This window comes from Chondrus crispus, genomic scaffold, assembly GCF_000350225.1.
Source record: "Chondrus crispus Stackhouse genomic scaffold, scaffold_25, whole genome shotgun sequence".
NCBI classification, from domain to species: Eukaryota; Rhodophyta; class Florideophyceae; order Gigartinales; family Gigartinaceae; genus Chondrus; species Chondrus crispus.
The window spans coordinates 219250-242661 of NW_005179151.1; the positions used below are offsets into that span (position 1 = coordinate 219250).

Here is a 23412-nt window from a genome sequence, read left to right on the forward strand (position 1 = left end):
GATGGAGGGGCCCTTGTCGCATCACACGCTGTGAATCTCCTCTTGTTTACGAGGTCGAAGACCTCCTCAACGAGTCATCCAATTCAATTCATATCAGCCGTCCGAAGTTCTATGGCGATTCTCAACTCCACATGACAGAAAAGCTGCTAGACACGATCGATCATAATGACATTCACTACAATGTCGTTACAAAAAGACTTGTGCTGCGCTTCAATACTCTGGACAATGGCTTCGTGGTTCCGTGCAAGTGGAAGGGCTTCGCGTTTGAAGAACAAACCTGGGAACCTTTGGGAGATATGCGCGAAGATGTTCCCGACATGCTCGATAAGTTCCTTCAAACACTCAATTGAGTGCTTGAAGGAACTTATCGAGCAATTTGAGTGTTTGAAGGAACTTATCCAGCAATTGAGTGGTTAAAGGAACTTATCAAGAATGTCGGGAACATCTTCGCGCATTGTTTGTTATCTTCGTATCTTGTACTTTCGCGTATTGTTTGTTAACAAGCAGGAACTCCTGGCAGCAGCTCGGGCTAGCTGAGTGGTTTTCTAGAGAAGAGATTGTAGTAGCACTTAGCCACTGTTGGAGACGTTGCCCTATTTGGGTATTTTCCTTCCGTACACTAGTTGCCAATTCTAGTAACTTTTCTTGCAAAGCATTCCATCGTAGCCTAGTTCTGCCCTTCTCGCTCATTACTTAAGAGTAATTGAAACAGTAAACTAATAGCAGAACTCCTCACTCTCAACAGTCAACTTCGTGCGGACGCCAAAAGTAATCTGGGTGAGCGCAAAGTGCCAATTTGGCGCAGTCGCTTCCAGCAAGTATTTTGCGCTGTGCCCAACCCCAAGTACAAAACATAATAACGGCACCGCAGATGAACCTTCACCACAAAAGCAAATCAAACAAGCAGAGCCGTAAATTCATAAAAACTTCAAGGGATCTAGCAATCCATGTTGTTCAGTGGTGAAACATTCGATGGTGATTTTCCTGAGGGTTTGGCGTCATACTCGCCAAATCTTCGCACTGAAGTGCAAATTTCTTCTAGGCGACAAAAGAGTACATTCATTGTCATGGCATGTGTTCCTTTCAGTTAATGCAGTGTCCCAAATTATTTGAATTGATGGGAGGCAAAAGTGAACCAAGTTTGTTGCGTTCCTGCGTAACGGGTTGTTAATATGTATCTCCGGGTTTTAGCAGAAGAGCCCAGTTGTATTTTCAAGAAATAAAACGCCCCAATATGTATATTTAATTGAAGATGTACAAGAATCTAACGCGTCATACGAAGTTAGTTATATACGCGTGAGTTGTTGCAACAAAACACTAAATGCGTCATTATGATTTGTTGCATATCACATTTTGCGCATTTATATCAGTTTTGCCCAGTTATTTAAAGATAAATTTGCAGTGGTGCGCTGCCTGTATTTTTATTGATTGGTGCTTCGAGTTATGTATGTCCGGACCGGGTACGTTCCAGTTTGTGGATGAACTCATCACGAAGCGTCGAGTTGGTCCTCGTCAATGGGAACATTTGTTCCAATTTCGTGCACTGTATATGCGTGTACATAAGGGTGAGGAATACAGGGACGGAAACGGCTTCCAGCGAAGCGGCGATTGCAGGGCGGGCAGGTGTTCGGAGATCCGGATGATTACCTCTCCGAACGATGGGCATCTTGCCACACGGCTTGACACTGCAACGACGACGTTACCTAACCCCTCGCCCAGATTTCTGCTGTTCACGGACAATGTCCTTCTTAATGCAAAGATGCCGTTCACGGCAGGACGCCAGATAGTTCTTTCGCTCCTTCACAGCGCAGTGTACAATTTTTTACAAGCCTCCAATAGCGCCAATAACCACTGGCAGTGGTGTCTGGTAGCGGATGCCACTTAACCTGTAGATTGGCAGAGGTAATTGTTATACCGAAGTAGCTACTATCGCCATTCTACTTCCAGCGAAAGTTTTCGACATAACAGCCGGTAATTCCCCCAGCTACGAGCTGGGGACTGCTAAACCGAGAACGGAAAGGACAGGCAGTTTCTGAATGAATGAGCCCGCAGGACCGCTCCTCCTGAGCGTCAGGTGAGGATATTCTGACCAGAATGAAGCTGAGAACAACGAAGGCGCACCGCACTGGACACGCGCAGCTATACTGGGGTGTTGGTCAGTCAAACAGGTGGCTACCAAGAAACTCAGCAGGCTCACTATCCTTACGGTCAAAGGTCGAGGGTAGGAAACAAGCGTAGGCCTGCTGGGCTCTGCGTACCCCCAGCTTGGCCTCTCACTATATCATACTCCTAACGAGGCAGTGGCGCTGGACGAACTACAGTAGCTTGACGTACAGTACTCAGCTTATTGTAACTTACAGTAACCAAAAATTGATTACTATACTAACGCGACGACCAGTTGCGCACCACGTGTATACCCGTAGTAGTTGGTCCCACTTACTACATGTGGACACCCACGTGGCCACTTAAGCACGCGCTGACCACGTGTCCATCTAGTCGGTTCGCATGCGTCTACTGTAAACGCGCGGGACTCCTGGCTCCTGCCAAGTGCAGTACCGGCTCCGGCAACAAACACCACATCCTCCTTATCGTCCAAAACAATTTTTCTACTATCACCCTGTTCGAGGCTTTTCTCGTTCTTTTTGCGATCTGGTATGGCCATAATGCCACCGCCACCATATTTCTTGGACAATACAGCCCTCATATCACCCTCTATTCCGGTTTACCTTTTATCCAAAGGCACCCCAGCTGTCAGGAAACGTGCTAGACAAAGGGCCAATACCAGTGATAGCCCTTCTGCCTTCTTCTCGTTCGAAAGAATTCTGAATCGCCATCATACATCTTATAATTTCGATAAAACGGATTTGGGCCACGGCAATAGAAACTTGATTTTACAGCAAGAATATTTTGTAGGACGGCTACTTCTTCCTTCAGAACGTATAGCCCATGTTTAGCACAGGAATACTTGTTCACCTCTTTCCATGTACCACTAGGGCGACATCGATGCTGGAACGTGACATAGATGACGTATGTATACATCTCGTAATACTTAAACTGCGTTTCTTGGCAATGAAATGGTCCGTCGTATACGAATCGGCATCTTTTGTGACGATGCCACTGAATTGTAAGCAAGAAATAGTTTTGATCTTATCGGAGAAGCTTTTGCAAGTGTATCTGTTTTAATTCCAGACAATGCCATTGGATTTAGTTTGGCTCTAATTCTCCACACTGCTTTTTCATGAACCACAGATCTTTCCGTTTCATAGGAATTTGGAACCTCTGGTTGTTGCGTAGCATTGCGATATGTGGAACATCAACAGCTTCTAAATGCGGTTGAACTCGGGAAGAGTGAAATTGGTCATTTACTGGATTGCTTCGTTTCCGTGTTCTCAAAAAGGGTGAATTGGACGGCATTCGCTCTCCAGCTCTTCGTCACTCCCTCTGTTGTTTTTAGCGTTGTTGATGTTAGTGGCAGTTTTAATTCCAGGTATTGGTCGAAAAGTTAACGGCAGTCAGCGCAAATGGCCGTGGGGAGACTGTTACGAGAGGGTATCCTTGCAACTCACAAATGTGTAAAGGTTCAGTCTTCGTGATGGATCAATATTCAAAATGAGAAATATGTCGGTTTACATTTTGCAAAGGTGAGACTAGACTTGAAAGATGTCAAAAGAGCGGAAATATGGCTTAATATGATGGTGAGCGTTTCTGATTTGGCAGATATTGCGCGCAATTCGGGTATTGTTGATCTTTTCCGACAACTAAATTGAGCCGGGAATTTGCACGGTTGCCGCTCTGCTCGACAATAGTAGCATTTGGCCGTGATGGGTAAATGCAAAATGACAGTATTTTTGAGCTCAGGAAGAATGTTTCAGCAGCTGTGATAAAGCTTTGGCACGGATATGGTTCTATGCAGGGAATTTTTATACTCGAGGGAGGCCGTAGCTGCTTCCTCCTCCTATTGCATGGTTCATTAAGATTCGTTCCAAACTGAAAAAAGGAAAGATTGATATCAAAACATGTACACAAACGCTGCACTGGTGCCCTTTCTAAACGTGAGTACAAAATATAAACAGACAGCCGTGTCGACCCCTCATACTGACATACCAACCTGTTCAGCCCACACTACGATCACAGGAGAATGCTGCCGGCTGCCATGACACCTGATTTTGTACTAGCAATTCTCTTCCGTCCCCATCCACAGCGTTGGTCTGTAAAGAGCACCAGGAATATTATCAATAATGCCCGCCAACGCAGCTCTCACTCAGCCTACGCAAGAACCTACTCGACACTTCGTATCTACTGCATGTCTTATCTAAGGCCCTTTGGTCAGCTTCCAGTAACCCCAAAGCAATGTGTCGCATCTCTGCAAATCGAGTGAGAAGAGAACGAGATCCCTTAGTGGTTGTTGTATACTAAGGGAGACTAGAACAGCAAATGGACACAGCGGCCGCATTCGCCGCATGCGGGCACGTAAAAAGCATTGTACTTCAACGACGTCGCACCATTAGCATCCAAAGGTATGATATTACAATTCGTGCAATGATAAGCAGTGTACCAGACAATTTCACTCGTCGCCTTTATTGGATGCCATTCTGGTTTTTCGCGCAGCTTATCGGCGTTTTATCGCCACATTCAAGACAGTACCAATGGAGAGAGAAGTCCTCGTGCTGGATAGAACTTTCTATCACACTGCGGCGGTTGGCCGGAGGTCTGCTTATATATTGATTCAGTACATAGTGTCTCTGCTTCATCATTATATCTGTGTGTTGTATCACTCTCCGAAACATGCACTATAACCTTCAAAATTATTTTCCATATTCGTCAATATCATGTCTGGAAGATGTTTCTAAAACGTTTTCCGAGAAGGAAGTATTACTCTCACTGAAACGCTGTGACGCAGTTGATGGTTTGGATGTTAAGACTTGCAAAACGGCGGCCTCCGAAGTTCCTAACGCTTCGATGCACTAGAAGCAGAAGGGTTTTCATGCTCTAAACCCACAGGCCATGCGTGACTCTTATTATCGATTCAAAGTTTTATCTTGTATTTCACTAGGCTTCTCAACCGTTTACGGTATGAGCATTTTGTCGACAAAATCTGATCAGATTTCTCGAACGTGAGAGCAATTCATTGGATGAGCGATAATTGAGCGTAGGAAACGATGGTTACAGTTGTTCAGAAATGTTGTTAGGCCCGTGATCGGGACGTAGCCCCAGCGATGCTCAGGACAGCTCCAGATATCGGCAGAGCTCATCCCGCCTACTCGTCGAACCATCATTTAGGATGATTTTTGGGAAGGGGTGTTTTAGAGGCCGCTGCGCTGTTCCCTAGAAAAGAACACACTCGTCGTTTTCACTTGTGGCGAGTTGAAAAACTTCATAATTGAAAGTGGAGGTGCGTCTACCGTGCCCTGTCCGTCCCAAACTGGGGAAAACGGACAATAAGACTCCCTTGCTTAAACTGTGCACCTTCAAGATCAGTGCGCCTTTGAAACTCGAACGCATCGAAGACGAAACGGCCTAGACGCGAGAGCGTTACGTCAATTCTTTATCCGAGAAATTGAAGCGCCTGGACGACGCAACCCGTGAACGCAACTCACAACTTTCTTGTGCGGTTACCTTTTTCGTCAAAGAAGATACTGTAGAACTTAAAATGGCTATGTTTCATCCCCATCTTTTCAGCCATTCAGAGTTCACTGTCCCGTATTCCAGTAATGAATCACCTACTCCCGTACCGTGCGAAAGATTCAATTTTTCTGCACGATTTCGGAGAAAGCGACCACGGTGGCAGTGGAGGGGCGGAGGGACGGGTGTGCACAAGCACTGGTCGGGGCATGCAACAAAGCACCGGTTGCGCGGAGGTGGAATGTGCGTCACACGGCAAGGACCGCGCATGCGGTAATGGTGCAGGTGAAGGCGTCGAGCTTGGTAGAACATAGTAAGGACAGAGGATGCGATGCGACATGTAGATGGGATATGGAAGATGGCGTTGGCACATATGAGACACCATGCGTCTCACCAGCATGAGGCGCTTATACTGCTGTTCCGAAAAGCCGTGCCTAGAGCTGGAGCGGGATCGCCTCTACAGGGTGGCGTAAAAGAACAAGCTCAAGGGGCAGAGTAAGAAGACAAAGAAGGAAGTCCAGCTACCGACCGCTGGGCTGCCCCCGAAAGACCACGATACTACGTGTGCGAACGACACCAGGATGTACCAGATTATCACGCAGATACAGAGCGTATGTATGCAGGCCATGAACAGGTGTGCAACCGAGGCCATGGCGTCGGCCATGCGCAACGTCGTCAAGTTCATGCGCATAACATATCAGACCATGCACATGGCGGCCATGCAGAACGTCATGATGCAGTTTGTGATGGCGGAAGTCTGTCTCTACGGTATGATTCATGTGGTAGTGGATGGCATCTGGGGGAACGAAGTGGTGAAGACGGCAGTCGCGGGATTTAGCCGCGGTGGCGGTGATTGTGATGGGCGGCAGTAAAATTGGGCTGAAGGATGCTGTCCAGGGGGAGATCTTACTGTTTCTTGCAGTGCTTAAAAGGATTTCGATATAGGCGGCGTTCCAGTCCATGCCGTACTGCTGGGGTTAGGGGCGGTGAGATGGTCAGAATGCATGTGAAAATGAAGCACAGCGTATATGAGTCCTCGGTTACGTTGCCATGAGTTCAAACGAAAGAAGTTTAGCATCCAGATCTTTTCTCAAAAGTGTGCAACGGTGACACGGAGATATCGTATGGCATATTAGGAACAATTTTTGGATAGATGAATGTTGTGTGAATTGGGACAATGAGTGGGGGCGGAAGAGGTTTGAACTTCAGATCATGTAACAGCAAGCCCCAGTTGAAAAGTGGGACCTCTCCCAACTGCTTTCTGCTGGTGTGACATTGCATCGTTGATCACTCTCAAGCTGGCTTGTCATAGCACAGGGTCCGATCACTGATCCAATGCAGGATATCGTGTGCACTGATCCAATCCATTGCACAAATGCGCGGAAGGGTCAGATGGAGGATAGACGATAAAGGGATGACGTAAAAGTCGAGGGCTTGGTCGTTTCAGTCTTATCAAATTTGAATATAGGAAGTCGATTTGAGCAAGCAAGGACGACGTGCAGTATATTAGGCGAAAGACGATCTACAGAGCGAGAAAGAGGAGAGCTAGGACGGAATAAAGAATCAGTTGGTTGTAAACTGCAACAACTGTACCGCGATCACCCGCCTAAGAACTACTGTTTTTTCTCAACAGACCTGCGCTCTCTTGAGCAGCGCAAGCTCTGTGAAATTTTGTTTCCAGAATCCAGGGCCCAAGCCTCAACAGTTGCTACAAGTCCATTCCAGGACCATAGCATCGGTCCGTCAATCTGACATTCTGGAATATCTCCTAGCACCTCTTTGAGTACTCTTCATCCGCGCTAAGACCATTCATCATCGACAATATCGCTGATTCTGGATCCATTAAAGAAGATACGTTGTTGGCCATCTTTCTAGAGCGATCGAGTTCGATTACCTGGCTTTGCATGGCGATATTATTTGGGTCGCTATCATGTGCCAGAATTGGCCTTCCACTCTCGCAAGAACTTGTTAACGACGTCATTGCAGCAGCAATGGCATCGGTAATCTCATCTCGACGACCCTTCCCCTTAGACAAATTTAGATTCTGCCTCTTACTTACGGGACGTCCCGCAGCATCAAGCCCGCACTCGATTTGGGAACAGAAAGGGATTCGACGTTCAACCTGGGATGGTCGTGAATCGCACAGTAAATGTTGCAGAAGACATGACGTCATCGCCCTGCGTAAAGAGCGGAAACGAGTCTCCATCGCCTCGACCGGATGCCTCAAAATTCTTCTGCGCTTCACTGTATGTCGAGCGCAGCTTTGTCCAATTCTGTTTTAATATCTGCCTGTCGCAAATGTCGCAGCAATTTGATGGAGCACTGCGCAATACAATAGTCCAACATGACGTCATGAGACGCCTCAGAAAGGTCCGGGTTGAAACTCGGATCGTTGAAGAGCATTCTGAATTCTTCCGCGAATAGATCATGGCGGTGGCTATCCAACTCTGCCCTGTTCGTGATTCGCTGATACACCTTGGAAATTAACGTTGCATTTCTAGAATCTGCTATTACGTGACACACCCTTGGGCTTTCTTCTTTTGTTAAGTTTGAAGCACGGTTCCCTCCATTGCCCTCTGCAATACCAGGGCCTATTTCTTCATAAAGTTGCTTCAGGTCTAACATTTTGGCATGAGAGCTCAGAGTCTTACTGTCTCACCTACACATAAGGTTACTCTTTGCTCAAGACCCCGGCATTCCAAGTCCCTTTGCAGGTGCATACAGAGTTTTCTGTGAGTATACATAAGGTGCGGCGTCTTGCAGAGGCCTGGGAGCTTCTGGAAGTAGAACGACGCGAGAAAAGGGTAAATGCTTCTCTTTAGCGACACGAGGATCGCCACGATGGCTAGAACTGAGCGTGGTGGTCAAGGCAAATAACTGGATTTCATCAGAATTTACCGTCGGTTAAACAGTTTTTTTGTTCCGGCGGAATGAGTTTATGCGTTGGGCTGGAACGGAGAAAATGCATGGATGTATCCAAAGTTTTGGTATGAAGCTTCACTAAGATTGGGCAGGGACCTTGAGTCCAGAGTGTTCGGGTATCGGGTTCACTGTCGATGAGGATCGGTCAAAATCGTTCGAGGAAGCCGAGCGGAGACATATCTGCTGAATGGTGATCTGATTCTGTGGGAAAGCCAGCTGTTTGATTCTCATTTTTATACTTTGCCTGAAAAAAACTAGTTAGTCACGTCTGCGACTTGCAAAAACGATGGCCGTAAGAGAATTGTATGTGGCAGCCCTGTGGCATAATATATGGGCAATCAAGGACCAAATCGGCTCATATCTTGTGTTCCATTTTCACGGAAGATCGTTTCGAATGATCCTAAGGGAGACGGATACCTGAACGAACCAGTGCTTGCCGACGACCACTTAGTTCTTAGAGACTTTTCCTACATACACCTTTTTAGTGTTGCCTGAGGAGAAAAATTAATTTTAGGTTCTCGGACGACTGGCTAGGTAAGTTCAAAAGGCATTTGAATTTGGGGGTAATCAAAAGCCGCGGCGAAACTGTTGTTACGGACATGGTAGCAGTGGCGCAAGAGCTCCCCAATATTCGAAACGTCATTGAAAAATAAGACAGAACGCATATTTTTAATGCCCATGAATGTGAGCTGTTTTATAAGTTGGGTCCTGGCACTACAGTAGCTACGAAAGGGCTACTATGTCAGAAGAATATGAAAGATCGCATAACTTTGCTGGTCTGTTCCAACGATGACGGTTCAGAAAAAAAATGGAATTGATGATCATTGGTAACGCAGCGAGGCCACGCCAATTTAAAAAAAGTATGGTCAAGAACATGGGTTCGATTATCATTCAAACAAAGGCGCGGATGACTACAAACCTTTTTGAATGGCTCAATCGCTTTAATATTAGAATCGGCTCCAAGCCTGGGAGGAAGGTAATTTTGCCCCTCGACAATTGCAGTGTGCATGGGAATGAAGTAAATATATCATCGCTCAGTAATGCCAACATTTTCTTTTTACCCCCAACACTACTTCCAAGATTCAACCATTCGATTCTGGAATAATTGCTGCCTTCAAAATCGCTGTAGGATGCAAATGGAAAGAGGAGTTGATCTTGCCGGTGAAAATGTAAAGGATATTTACAAGATCGATACACTCACAGCGATGAAGTGGATAAAAAGGATATGGGAGGATCTACCTGCAGCTGTCACAAGTAATGGTTGGACGAACACCGGTCATTTTTTGATCGAGAGTTCTGAAGATGTGGCGATTGGCGAGGAGGCTCTTGACGTGGAAATTTGTAATAATATTGGAGTTTTAGTTCGAGAAAGAGTGCGCATGACCGTCGCTGATCTTTTTGAATCCTGTGGGAGAAGACGAGTGCCTAGGCACTCGTCTTCTCCCACAAGATGTAGCTACAGGAATAGGATGATGTTGATATGGTGGCGGATACTGTTGGTTCTTTTATGGGTGAAACTGTACTAGATGAATAGGTGAGCGAAGACCATTCCGTTGTGGTGCAGCTGCCTTCTGCACAGGAACCGCTTAGAGCTTTGGCATCGACGAAAAGGATAGAGTCTCTGAATTTACACTCGGCTACAGTTTTACAAGTGCTAAGGAAGGCTCAGGGTGCTGTTCGCAGCTCGATTTTACCCAAAGCAAAGCAGACTAAGATTGACGAATTTTCAAGTAAATATGGCAACACATGCTTTGGAACATGACGAAAAGTTATCACAACCGTTCGCTAATGGCAACCCTCCGATAATTGCAACAGGTCCTGTTCCACCAACCCGTTGCAATTATCGGGCGAGTACTGTATCACGATGCCGTGTTTATCAGGGAACATGCACCCTTTGATCAAACGCATTCTTACGACGCCGTCTTAACCGCTTCACGCATTCAATCTAGCGCTCCTAGGAAAATGGGCTCATAAAAGGGGTACGTAACAAGATTATCTATTTTTGTGTTTATGATCAGATTTAGTTTTGGTTTTTTAAACAAGTTTGGGATTACTTTAAATGAGAAAATGCATGTTTTGTGTGCGGGGAAAAATCGCAGCACGTCTTTTTCTTTAATCAAAATAGCCGGCACTGTCCCGACCTCAGGAAGAGGCCCTTTTCAACAAATTTTGCAACAAAAGTTCATGAAATTCAATAACTCGCAGGCGACTTGGCGTCCACATTGTTAAAATTTCCAGGAGTAAACTCGATATTGAATGCTTCTAACTGAACTATGAGATTTGCTGCTTTCCGTGAGGCTTGTGTGTATGTTGTTGAATGAAGTCGCATTCAATTTTTGCTGAATGTTTGAATAGAGACCCGCCGAGGACGTGCGGACATGTTTGCATTTTGCGAAATTTTTTTTCATGAGGACGACGAAGACAAAAAAAAAAAAAAAAAGTATGTTTTATTGCAACGTTTAATTTTTATGTATAATCAAATAGTTTATATTGTGGCATAGACCTGGGACGGATCAAGGTCCGATTGCACGAAGATTCTCACAGATATTTAGAAAAGTGAGGGTGTCTGCTATTGGCTGCTTCTCTCTCTCGCCATCGAAGTTTTTGATTTAAGAGCTACATGTATTGACGTTTTTTTGTCTTAAATCCTGCTCCAAGATCTACTGGAGGATGAGAACGTCACACCCAGTCATGAGAGATCATGGCCCTCTCCGTTTTGATTTCAAGGCGGAGCTAATCGCAAGACCAACCAAGTCGCACCTCGGGACAGCCTTACATGTCTATCCCACTCCAACCTCTAATCTCAACGTATTGGGCGCAGAGCAGGGCCTCCGTGCCTTTTGGAGTGGTCTCGCAGAGCTCAACAAAATGTTGCAGTTTGAAGCTACACGGTGTGGACATAACCCTTCGTCATTCTATTTCTGAGCGGGATAGTTGACACAGCAAGATTTCAGTCCAGCGCACGATACGTTGAAGCTCGTGGCTTTCCAGCGGTGAATGAGACCCGCAACAAGTATTTTCCGACAACCGCAAAAACCTTCTCACAACAAAACAAGGCGCATAGCGTTGAGCGTCGCCGTGGTACTCTGACGTACACGGCATGTCCACATGTGTTTGTAAAATGGTGACCGTGCGTCAAAAGATTGACCCTGATGTGTACTGTACATCACTTGCTTTTGATGTGGAGGGTACGGTTCTCGGTTTGATCGTCTCACGTAACTTACCATATAAAAAATAAGGTATGTAACATCCAATTCCTCTCGGGACAAACGATTCGTGGCTGTTTGTATCTGTCATGTATTCGTCGTGGGGGAGTAAAACCAAAAGTCTATCAACGAACATGTTAGACCATTCGACAAATTGCCTTGCTCTGTCATCATCTGCTGTATTATCTTCACCCCTCTGTACCCCCTCCTTCATCTGCAACCTCTCTCTGTATAAATGTCCCGACCTCGGGGGAGTCTCTCATATCACTTTCTACTCCAATATGATCGTATCCTTGGTAATCAGCCTCGAGGCTTGTCGTGTCTCGATCTCCTCTACACATGCAACAAGTCTCGGGCGAAGATCTCGATGCCGTCTTTCCGCCTTCCTGTTTGACAGCCCCAGAATGGGTTTCCGCGACAGACTCACGACTGCGCTTTTAAAATACAGTATCCGGAAGGTGCGGAGACGGACACGGTATCAGTATGTATGATGTCTTCAGAATGTCGATATCTGCTCAGTATTAACACTGAACTCTGTGAGAAATCTCGCCTTCCGCTTATCAGAAGGCGCCCGCTTTGCTGTGCCCGGAACTTCGAAGTAGACTTTGTTGTAGGGCAGAAACGCAGACAACAAGGTTATTTTTAATTTCAACCAAAAGGACAGATGAGCTCTCTGCAGCACAAGGTCACGGATGAGCACCACAGTTCTGTGCTTTGAATAGACAAAATGCGACTAAAGCTGGTTTTTGGTAGGTTTTAGATCTTGAGTGCCCACTTCTTTGAAAAGTGAAAAGCCTATGCTTTTCACTTGGGGAGAGATTGCATGGTCAGGCGGTCGCTCCTACTGCGGTGAGCTGCATTTTTGGAGGCGCAGTTTCACAGATAAGTACCGCTGAAAGTCGGTCCTCAACTTGAGTTGCTAATACACGTACCGTAAGAGAAGTGTACTGAACATCCCGCGCGGTCTCAGCCTATTCTCCGTGAAGGGGCGATTTGTACAGTACCAAGGAAGGGTACATCAGCTGAAGTCAGCTACCTATGTATATTACAGTAAAAGAAGCTGTAAACGTCAACCTCTTTTTCCAGATCGATATCGTGAGGGACAAGTGGTAAATCTGGATGAGATCCTCGCCCTCCATGGAGATCGGGGGGCGGGCCATGATTGAAGCCGTCCACAGGAATGCTGCACAGTTGGGAGGCTTTGCCCAAGTTGATAGGGTGGCGAAATCAGGCGAGATCAGTCCCATGGGCTATATTACAAGGCCCGAAGCCTGTCAGGGCCGTACCCTCTTTAATTGGAGAGCTCAATCCAATTTTTTGTCGCTTCCACTGGCCTGAAGAAAATAAGGAGCGCCGTCAAGAGCCATGTACAGTATATCTTCGTGCTGCCGGTGCTGAGCAATACAAGTTTTCTGCATTTCCTTTTCAACTGCGATCGCGACCTTGGTCGACGTACAGCTGCCCCGGAAACTTTTGTACTGTACGTACTCTCGTAGCCATCGTCTCGGGAGACCTTTTAGTGGCAATAAACCTGTCGAGAATTGTTGAGCTTGCCGTCGTAATACTATATACAACTTCAAGAGATAATTTCGTTACTCTCGTTACAGGCAGATATTCAGAGGCGCATCCCCTCCAAACGCGAAAGAGCGCCTTGTATCGAGTGGGCCCTCGCCCAGTTTACCATTTCAGCCTACGCTCTTCTACAGCAGTTCAGAGATGAAATGCTGTCGAGCATCGGTACTACAGTACTGGACTTTCTCTCAGTATCTACAACAGCTCTCTTCGCCTTCCAAAGACGCAGGCTTGCTTCAGGAACATTGCAATCAAACGCCACGGCTTGAATCTCCGTAAGCATATTCAAAATCGACGTACATGATATAATCGATTCCGCACAAACATCAGCATTGTCATCCTCAGAATGCTCAGCAATATCCGGGCAGTCGCTCCTACAGTTTCTCTCCTCTTCGAACGTTCCCAGAACGCGGTCCGATGCAATTGCCTGTATTGGTATTTTCATCAGTTTCTATCACAGATACATGCCAGAGGTTAAAGCTGTACAGTACATTGGAATGACACGTGTCCACGGGAGATGTCGATGACGCTCTGAAAAAGAGCGACCTGTACCGAGGGTGGCCTACCTCAAAATGAGCCTTATTTCGCGACCCACCGTATGAGACAAACGTTTCGCACTAAACTTGCGCCACAAGTTACTGGGAAAAGAAAACGCCGAAGTAAAACATTTGGTCATGTTCCCGTTACACTATATGTCTGGCCACTCCAGCCCAAGGCCATGAAGGTGCTTTGCCAAATTCGCTATTCCTCGCCGCGAAATATTCAAGACAAGTACAGCAGTCATCTTAGACACAGTTGCTTACCGACTCCAAATAGACCTGTAGTTTTACAATACGCACAGCCACAGGACGATTCAACGTGGCCTCCAAAGCTCCGTCGAGGGGGGGGGGGGGGGGGAAGGCCCTGCTTGGCTGTTGCTTCTGATGATACATTATGAGACCGCATTCGACCTTCGTGGTTCTAACAATGCTGGCGCTCAGAGCATATCAAGAGAGGGTCAAGAATATCTCCTTTCGAGAGGTGTGAGGATTTTACGTTTTGATTGCTGTTGTAGTACCTTTTGATTCTGGCGAGAGGTAACTTAGCTCTACCGTACAGCCATTTGACCCACATGAAATTTCCTAAACGTCGTTTACCCCAGAAAATGAGAAGGAACTATTTAAGGCTAGAAATCGGTCCTGGTCCAAGAGCTTGCCCAAACTGTACAGTATGTCACTGGTAAAACCAGAATCGCATGCCTTGGAAGAGCACCTTCTGCCATTCGGGAGAATTCGAATGCACCTTTCCCATGCCCTATGAGAGCAGATGCTATATTTCTTTCTCATGAGGTTTTTGGCTTGAGACAGTAGAGGACTCTAAGCCCCAGGCCACATTGGCATCTCAGTGAAGCAGGTAAATGCCATCTATTACACGAAGTCCAGCAAAAGCCTATCAAACACACAGAGACGAGGCCGTAATCCTGCTCTCTATGTTTGTCCAACAATCATATCGATTGTAAGTTGTGGGCGTAGTCGCACACGAATTCGCGGGCGGTGGACATCCTGCAGCAACGACTGATGCTGTCACGCCTTTATTAACCTTGTCAGTGGAAGAGAGACATTGGAACCATTGCATTGTTGTCTTCGGTGAGAGTAAGTACAATACAAGAGGAGACCAAACACAGTCTACGTTGACAGGGTTCTGCACCAATGCATGCTTGTGTTGTTCTCCCCCATCCCTTTGTTCGAAGCAAATGCACCGTATTTTTCTTGCACTGCTGTCTGGGTTGCGTGTGCTCCACATATCTAGTGCATCTATTATACAGTACCTTCGAAGGTACCTTTTGGTGCTGTACCTTGCAATAGATGGATTACCGTCGCTGCTGCAATATAGATTTCAATTGAAATAATAATGGAGTGTATGGCCCCGTCTTTGCAAATTGTCTCCTGTATTTCTGAAGTTGTGCTGTATTCAGAACGTGTTGAAAGGATTTGGACTTCAGTTAAAAAGTTATGTCCAGTGAATAGAATTAGAAACCAGTGCTCGAACAACTAGAGCGGATTGGTCATCAGCCTGGCATGACGCATGGCTTCCACACTGCTATTTTATAATCCTGTTCATAGCGCGCGTTCAGTTTGAAAAACGAAGGGATCCCTCTTTCAAACTGGGCGTTGTCCGTAAAACTGATCCTCGAGGGTTTATATCCTGCCACCAATGTGTGCACGTAGCCCCCCTTCTCTGCGAATCTCCCTTATGAAACTTAACCTGGTTGGACATCTGCCCTACTGACCCAGTCTATCACTTGGCGAACGACAATGTTGATAAAAACGTTATTGCGCCACTTCTCCGGGATCACTCCAGCATGAGTACCCTCACTTGCTGAGACCATACGAAGGGCGATGAGGTCTTTCCTCTTTCTGTAACCAGCTGCCGCGTTGCGAAGTGCACACTCAATGATTTAAGCATTGCGTCAGAGCAGTCCGCACTCGTGGATCGCTAGAGTTTAGCGTTCATAGTGCATACCATATGGTGCTTAAATGCTTCCGTTTTTTGACTTTCGTGCTCTTCGCCGTTCATCACCTTGATCCCAAATGCTGAGAAATACCAACTGAGATGTCATGTTGCTCACTATTCTAAAAAAGGACTTTGTGTACCCTTCATGAAGGGTGGGAGGTAGCAACAAGGAATGAGCAAATCGTCAATTGCAACGTGGCTTGCACAAGTCAGTCATAGGTCGCAGAGTGTGGGGATATTTTTAGGTACGATTTCTGGGTACTGTACCTGAAGGTACAGTACAGCACAGCCAACGATTATGACAATACTGTAGAGGTCGGACCATCTTTTAAATTTCTTCCGGCATTTAAGTACAAAATTTGTCTGCGCTTTTTCCAGGTACAGTTACGGCGTGGGTGCTGTCTGTCCGACCAAAATGACGCAATGCTATACCACGGAGAGAGAAGGCTCCGTCCAAGACCCGTCTGGAGTGTTCATGCTGCCGTTGAACATCACAGTTGGAGAAGGTACTTGATACTTGGGTGAGCCCCATGACATCTAGCTTTAGGTTCCATTCGCGCCTCTCCATCATACACTGCACATACGGAAACATGGTTTTGCGGACACATGAGTTTTTTGATTCTCGAAGATGGTCGGCTGCATCACGGACAAAATCCTGTAGAACAGCATGTGTCAGTGGGATTTATGCTCCAAGTGCACTCCGAGCCTGCCCGACCTGCTCTTGATCAAAAAGGGCAAGGGCCTGATCGAGCTCGTCCCTGGCTGCATCAATAGCCATCTGGCAAAACTTCAAAACTTCGGAGCGAGGTCTCTCCTTTGTCGCCGTGGCGTCGAAGTATTCGACGACCTGGTTGAGGTATTCGAATGCCTCTCGAGAGTGTCGTTCCGCCGTTTCGGCGGTCTGCTTGTCTAACCAAAGCGCACTCTTCCTTGCGCTTCCCAAAACGTCATTTCCGGTCAACACGACTTTGATGACTCTTCGGACATCACCATTTGTCCCCTTCGACACATCGTCAGAAAGGTCTCGGAGAGAATCATGCACGCGCACAAGGGGGACTAAGCTCGATGAAAGTGGCTCCTTTGGCCTTCGTCTCGCCAGTGATGAGGCCGGTAGCAGAGGTAGGGCGATGGCGAATGCGAACGCTTGCAGTACAGCCTTTCGTGATACTGGGAGGGGTTGTGTGGGGCGTTTGCCTTCAATAGACATAGACGTGAGCTGGAGAGGAGTGATTAAAGGATGATAACTGTGGTGCCGGAGGCGCGGAGGTAATGACGGGCTTTGAAATGCGTGTGTTGGCTTTGCCTTGGTGTGTGATGTGACCATTTTTTCGGTGAGGTAGCTGAGCAGAGGGGCACAGCGCCGCCCCAAGTTCCAAAGTACCGCAACGGGGACGGGCGATGGGCTTTGAAGAGGCAAGGGCGGGGAGGCGGGTCTCAGTGGCGGAAAGCACTCGTGAGAAGAAGACTCCTTGTGAGCTCGAGGACATGAGCACGGAGATAGAGGGAGAGCAGAAGCATTGGCTCTGGCAGGTACATTACTGTACACATGTAGGAGCATGTTTGGTGAGTTTGGGAAAATGTGAAAGCGGCCAATGGAAATGCAAAATCGGAAAAGTTAAATGCGTTTTATGAAGAAAAACATTTAAAAAATATGCCGAAGGCCAGGAGGGATCGACAGACATGATTGGGTCCTGGACAGGTCGCAGGACCAGACCGGTGGATGAGGATCACGATCGTGATCAGAGTCCACCGACTGGCGTTGCTGCCATCGGCGGCCAGACACCGTATTGTACCCTTTGGTACAGTATATCCATCACTCTGATTGCATCGGAAGCTCCGATGCACATTATCATGTTAAGCCACCCTTCCCGTTCTCCTCCTCTTCCGTAGCCTTCGATAACATCTGCTCATGTTCCTCAAGTTCCATGCTCTAAGCTGGCCATTGCTATTCTTTCTCAAAAAACCTAAACTTTTTCCGATGCACCGATATCCGTGCAACGGGAACCCTTCTGCATGAATGCAACACTAGAACCCAGCCTGTCTCGAAAGTCAGACATGGTCGGCCGGTCGTCACGCTTCCCCATATAAACGCAGCAACGGTCGCCCCCGCCACTACCCTCGAACCCTATTGTATAACTCTTCAGTTCAAGACAACCTTCTACAATTCCAGATCATCCATTCGCGATCTACCTCTACATAATTATGGCTCCCTCCCATGAATCTTCCTCGTGTGCCTTGTCAGACTTGACCTCTGTCCAAACGCAGTTCCGCATTCGCACAGAAAGGGGCGTCGCTTTTCATGCACAGTGAGCACGTGCGCATCCAAGAAGCTCTTTCTTCCAAACCGATTCCCGCATTGTTTGCATTTATACGGTCGTATCTTGGCATGCACCATTCGCATGTGTCGGTTTCTGTCACTTCCTCGCCGAAATCGCGCCTCACACTGCGGGCATCCGTAGGCCCTACTCTGTCCAGCCACCGTAAACGTCGTGGGGCTCTTCACCACCCTGCCTCCAGATGTCGGCGGCAGCGGTGCCATTACTCTCTGCGGGTTTGTGCTCCCGGCCGTCATTCGCGCGTCCGTAGCAGCGGGGTAAACTGAATTTGACGAAGTGGCATGCACGGATCGCCAATGCATGTTCAAGTGACCCGGCTTGCGAAACCGCACGCCGCAAACAACGCAAGGGATGTTCATCTTGCAGATTTCGTCGCTGGTGGGGCGATCGCTGCGATTGGGCGGCGGGGAGGAGGTCTGTCGCGAAGCATGATGCCTAGAATGCTCAGAGGCGGAGGAGCTTCGTGCATCTGCTGCAGAGGTGCTTGAGCTGGCCATGACCGTGGCCCAGAATCGGTCAGCGGACCGAGGTGGACGAGAGCGGTGCGTAGTGGATGCGACCGACGTAGAGGAAGCCGAAGGTGGCGCAGGTAGAGGACATGACGAACGAAGGGAGAGGAGAGAAGCAGCGCATGCAGCCGGAAGGGAAGACGAACGATTGTTTGGGATAGAAGGTGCTGCAGGCATTGGGACAACTGTGACACTACCGCAAGTTGAAGATGCTGATGAAGCGGTTGGAGAGGAAGGATGGATTCGTGCTGGATAGGGAACGAAGGATGGGGAGGAGGTGTGCATCGAGGGCAATTGTGCGTATTGCATGACTTTAGAAACTGAGATGAGATGGGATTTTAGGGGAGTGGAGGTGTGGGATGAAGGGAGTGGGAAGACAAGGAAGGCTACGGAAGGGCGGGTTAACAGTGCTTGAGAAGATGGGAGGTAAGCAGTCGATTTGCGTTGGGAAACTAGGCAGGGGGTTTGTAAGGCCACGTTTACCGCTCAGCCATGAGGGAGAGGGGCAATTGCACAATCTTCTCGGTGCATGCCTGGGGTTGGATGGTGCAATCGTCAAGGACACGTGAGGAGTGGCGGGCGGAGCGGGGCCGGACATGACGGCTGTGTTAGTCGACGGGACTCCAAGACCCTGCGCCGAGAATGTGCGAAGAGGGTATGCGATAGGAACTTGTTGAGGGCTTCGGCCCGAGCGATGTAGACAAATTGCGTTGTCTTACGAGCACGTGCTGAGATTTAAAGAAGACATATGCGGAATACTGTACAGATGTACGTGCTTCACGAGCCCTGCTACAAAACATCTCGATATTCCTTTGGCTGAATTGCAACAAGCTCCTGAGATAAAACCCTCGAGGGGAAGCATGCAATCTGCCGTCTGCGCACCACCTTACAACAACAGACTCGCCACGCCCCGCCTTTAACTCTTTGCTGTCACGACTCACTCCCGCTTTACTCCATCCGTATGTTGCAGCCTCGCTATACAATCCCAAGCCAACATCTCCGACAAATCCACCATCTAAGTTACAACGCGCAAAATCCATGGACCAAGACTCGTCATACCGTTTACCGCCTTCCCTCAAAACCCCTGTCCCACAGGGCCATACTCGTGCCCTCCAACAAGGCGACAACGGGTGCACTGCGCACGACATCACTCGTCTATCCGCACTCGCTTCGCCTAGCACAAGAGTTTAGAGCACCTCTCCCACTCACACCCCTCCCTCCCCATGTTCTCCCCTCATACAAATGGCGGCTGATAGCAAGCCTGCTCGTTGTACATGCTCCTTCGGATCCACTCCACGGATTTATAGGAGCCTAGTACCTTCTTCGATCCTCAGATGTAACGACATGTGTACGATACTCTGACACACGCTTTCAATCTGTGGTAACATACCGCTACTTATCCTTCTTCGCTCGCTTGCGCGGCTGCACAACAGTAGCCTCCTTCGCCTCTCCCGCTCGCTTTTCACCCTGCTTGAGTAACGTCACGGCCGGCATTATAGCTTCCTCAAATCCACTCAGCTCCTCTCTCAGTTCCTTGATCGTTTCTTCATCACTCTCGGCATCCTCAAACGCACGCACGCTCTCCTTGAGAGCCTCAACGGCCTTGACAGCTGCATCTCGTCTCATTGCCAAATATTGTTTGTAAAGAACCTCGGCCTTCCTCCGACCACTCAAAAGCGTGCTCGCAATATCATACTCTCTCGAAGCCGCTTCCCACGCATCGCCTTCAAGCAAGAGATCACCTAGACAGCCATGCACATCCCCCAAGCGGCTGTTGAAGCGATCGGCACCTCCCTTGACGAGTCTCTCGAAGGCGACCCTGGCGGCTTCCAATTGGGTCCACGCAAGTTCCTCATTATCATCCTCATCCTCCAAATCCTCTTCCGCCGGGGCAGCATCGCCCTTCGCTTTTGCGCCAAGAACGCCTTGCCTTTGGCCCGCTTTTCTGACAAAGCCCAACAACGACTTCCCGTAGCCAGTGAGCAGCTCTGCAAAGCCCGCGGATTCCTGTGCCTCATCCGGCACACTGGTCAAGAGCAATACAAAGAGACGCGTAGCCTCCTGTAGCATGACACCAGCCTTGTCTTCATTGGTGGTCACGGCGACGCCGCCGCCAACCTCGGCCAGGCCTGACGCCAAAGTGAGGGCCATGGCGCGACGAAAGGTGGCGGCGGAATCTTGGCCGAGGAGCTCAGTCACATCAGCACTGGATAATTCAATTTCCTTGGAGTCCAGCTGAGATACCTTAGGTTCGGGGATACTGTCCGCTTCCGACAGCGCTTCTGCGACAGCAGTGACGGCCGCGTCGGCGGCTTCGGAACTCGAGGGGCCGGCGGGTTTCGTTGTTGTTGTTGTAGAATGGGTGGTTTCGGGCTTGGTAGTGTCGGTCTTGGCAGAGTCATTTGACTCGTTTGCGTTGTGGCCGGCTTGTTGCGCCAGTTGATCCTCGGCTTGCTTGACTACGTCCTCTACGTTAGAATCTGGGTCACTCTGAGGACTTTTACCCTGTGACACATCTTTGGGATCCTTCTGTTCATCGGGGGTGGTGGTGGAAAGCTGGGACGCGGCAGGTCGGGTGGAGGAGTCAGGGATGTTGGGACTTGGAGGGGTGAGCGTTTCGTGGTTCGACGTGACGGTGTGTTGAGGCGGAACGGAGACTTCGACTGGTGCTGAGGCGGCGTTCTCAGACATGTTTGGAGTGTGAAGAAAACGGAAGGGGAGTGGGACGGGATGTAGCGACGATGAGCAATGGCGGGAGATGGGGCGGTTTGGATTTGAGTTTTGGAATCGTGTTGATGAAGAAAGGCTCTGAGTACTAGTTTTCGCAAAATTTGAGCGCCCAAATCGGATACAGTATAAAAAGTTTAAAAGTAAAAAGGATGGCAGTTCGCATCGGGCAAAATTCCCGATTTCGTTAAGGCAATACTTTTTGGGAAATAAAAGGATTGTCTTATTTAGAGTTTCCAGAATTATATCTACTGTACATTATTAAAGCCTTGTTGATATCGTACACGTGGCCACAACTTCAGTAGATCTGCAAGCGTTTCAAAGAAATTCTCCTTGCCCTTGCAAGATCACACGTCTTCCTCTCCCAATAAACACATAAACATAAACATAAACAGGTGGCTCTTCGAGCAGAAGAGGATTCGATGTGCTCTTCTGTGTCTTTCAAATCTGACGACGCACACCCACCTCTACCGTGGCCCCATCACTGTCCAAACCAAACATAAAAAAAAAAACACCTCTAGCATTTGTATTTTCGAAATCGCTCAACGGAAGCATCAGCACTTCCACCTTCTGCAGAGTTACGCACATGTCTTGTCGCTTTGCAGGACGGGAGCCCGGCAGCCGTAGAAGATCACTCAGCTAATCCCTTTTGGTATCCTCCCTTATCATACCATTGTCTCCCCGAGTAACCGCAAGCTGAGCTTGCGAAACTCCCACTCCCTTGCGCGGGACACTCTCTACAACGCTTGACGTCTATCACAATCCCGCAAATATTCTACACCACACCTTCAGCCTGTCAGGCCTCACCGTCAGAATCCACCTGACTCCTTTACCTGAGCATTGAAACCCAAGGTGCACCTGGATGCATCCTTGTCACCGTCAATCACAACGCTCAGGTCAAGGCTCGAGTGCCTGTATATTTCCGAGTCCTCCCTGCCATGACATCCTGTTCCTCACCTCAACAACTTTTACTCGATCCTTTCACATGCATCCAGATCATAAATCAAGTGCAACTGCTCAGCGATCATCCGTGCGCATTCTCTCGCCGGAAACAGCTGGTACACCAATCTTAAATAGGCACACAGAGATTACACCATATGCGCATGTTTCTGATAGTATCGCATGAATCGTAAGAGTTGCGGTACCCTTTGCACTCCCATCTTCGTACAGTCTCGCTTACTCACGCCATCACGCCCCGAGCTTGCGACCAATTCCCTCACGCTTTCCATGCCGGCGATGTCGCAAGTAGCCACGGCACTCTTATCTATAATCTCCACTTGCTTGCTGCCACCGCAGTTTCTTCAACCACTTGGCCTGTCCAATCGCGGAACGAGAGAACAGCCACGTCTGTTTACAACGTTTCAGCTCACTTTCTCCCCATGAGGAGATATGGACCACAGAAAAGCCCGTACTTGTAGTAGGAGAAGTTGTATGTGAGAGCTGAGGCGTTGGCATGCCTGGTAGGTGTCTGGGTTATGGGATAGCGAGAAAAAAGAGTGGTTGAATCGATCGAGATGGCCACACAGATTGACGAAGGCGAGCACAAAATGTAATCTTCATTGTCCCATGATCTATTTCATTTTGACCTCGCCCAAATTGTTGCCTTTCTGATAGCGTTGCTCGTGCATAGTAGGTGTAATTTGAAGTCCGAAGGCGAAACCTTTTTTCTGAATTCGAGAGTGAAAGCTGACCGCATAAGCATTCGCAACTTTATTTGCCTTCGCATTGCAAAACAAGAACATGTACTTTCACTTAATGCAACACCCAGTGCATCGTTCGAAATATGAGCGCTCATGTAAAACCTAACCCTTTCAGTTGTGTCCTTGTTAACTAGATTTTCCTCATACACAACTTACACTCATGTATTACATATTTGATACACATGTACGACATATTTGTGCTGCCATTATCTAGAAGATACGTTGAAAGGAGTGACAACCCAGAAGTAGTGCAGAGGAGTCACATCTCGAGACAGGGCTTCCAACGTTTACAAGTGAACAAAGTATTGAATGCCTGGGATTAGAA

At 48.0% G+C, this 23412-nt stretch overlaps 2 protein-coding genes across 2 annotated transcripts; both read right to left on the reverse strand.

Annotated features, from left to right (window-relative positions):
* Positions 1 to 19268: 19268 nt before the first annotated feature.
* Positions 19269 to 19808, reverse strand: CHC_T00004803001 (hypothetical protein). Its single transcript, XM_005716519.1, has one exon. The coding sequence runs from the start codon at positions 19806 to 19808 to the stop codon at positions 19269 to 19271; it is 540 nt and encodes a 179-aa protein (XP_005716576.1).
* A 244-nt stretch (positions 19809 to 20052) lies between these two features.
* CHC_T00004804001 (hypothetical protein) lies at positions 20053 to 21351 on the reverse strand. Its single transcript, XM_005716520.1, has one exon. The coding sequence runs from the start codon at positions 21349 to 21351 to the stop codon at positions 20053 to 20055; it is 1299 nt and encodes a 432-aa protein (XP_005716577.1).
* Between the last annotated feature and the right edge of the window lie 2061 nt (positions 21352 to 23412).

Coding starts and splice junctions, on each gene's coding strand:
- CHC_T00004804001 (XM_005716520.1), bottom strand. CDS start 21,351: ATGTCTGAGAACGCCGCCTCAGCACCAGTCGAAGTCTCCGTTCCGCCT.
- CHC_T00004803001 (XM_005716519.1), bottom strand. CDS start 19,808: ATGTCGTGCGCAGTGCACCCGTTGTCGCCTTGTTGGAGGGCACGAGTA.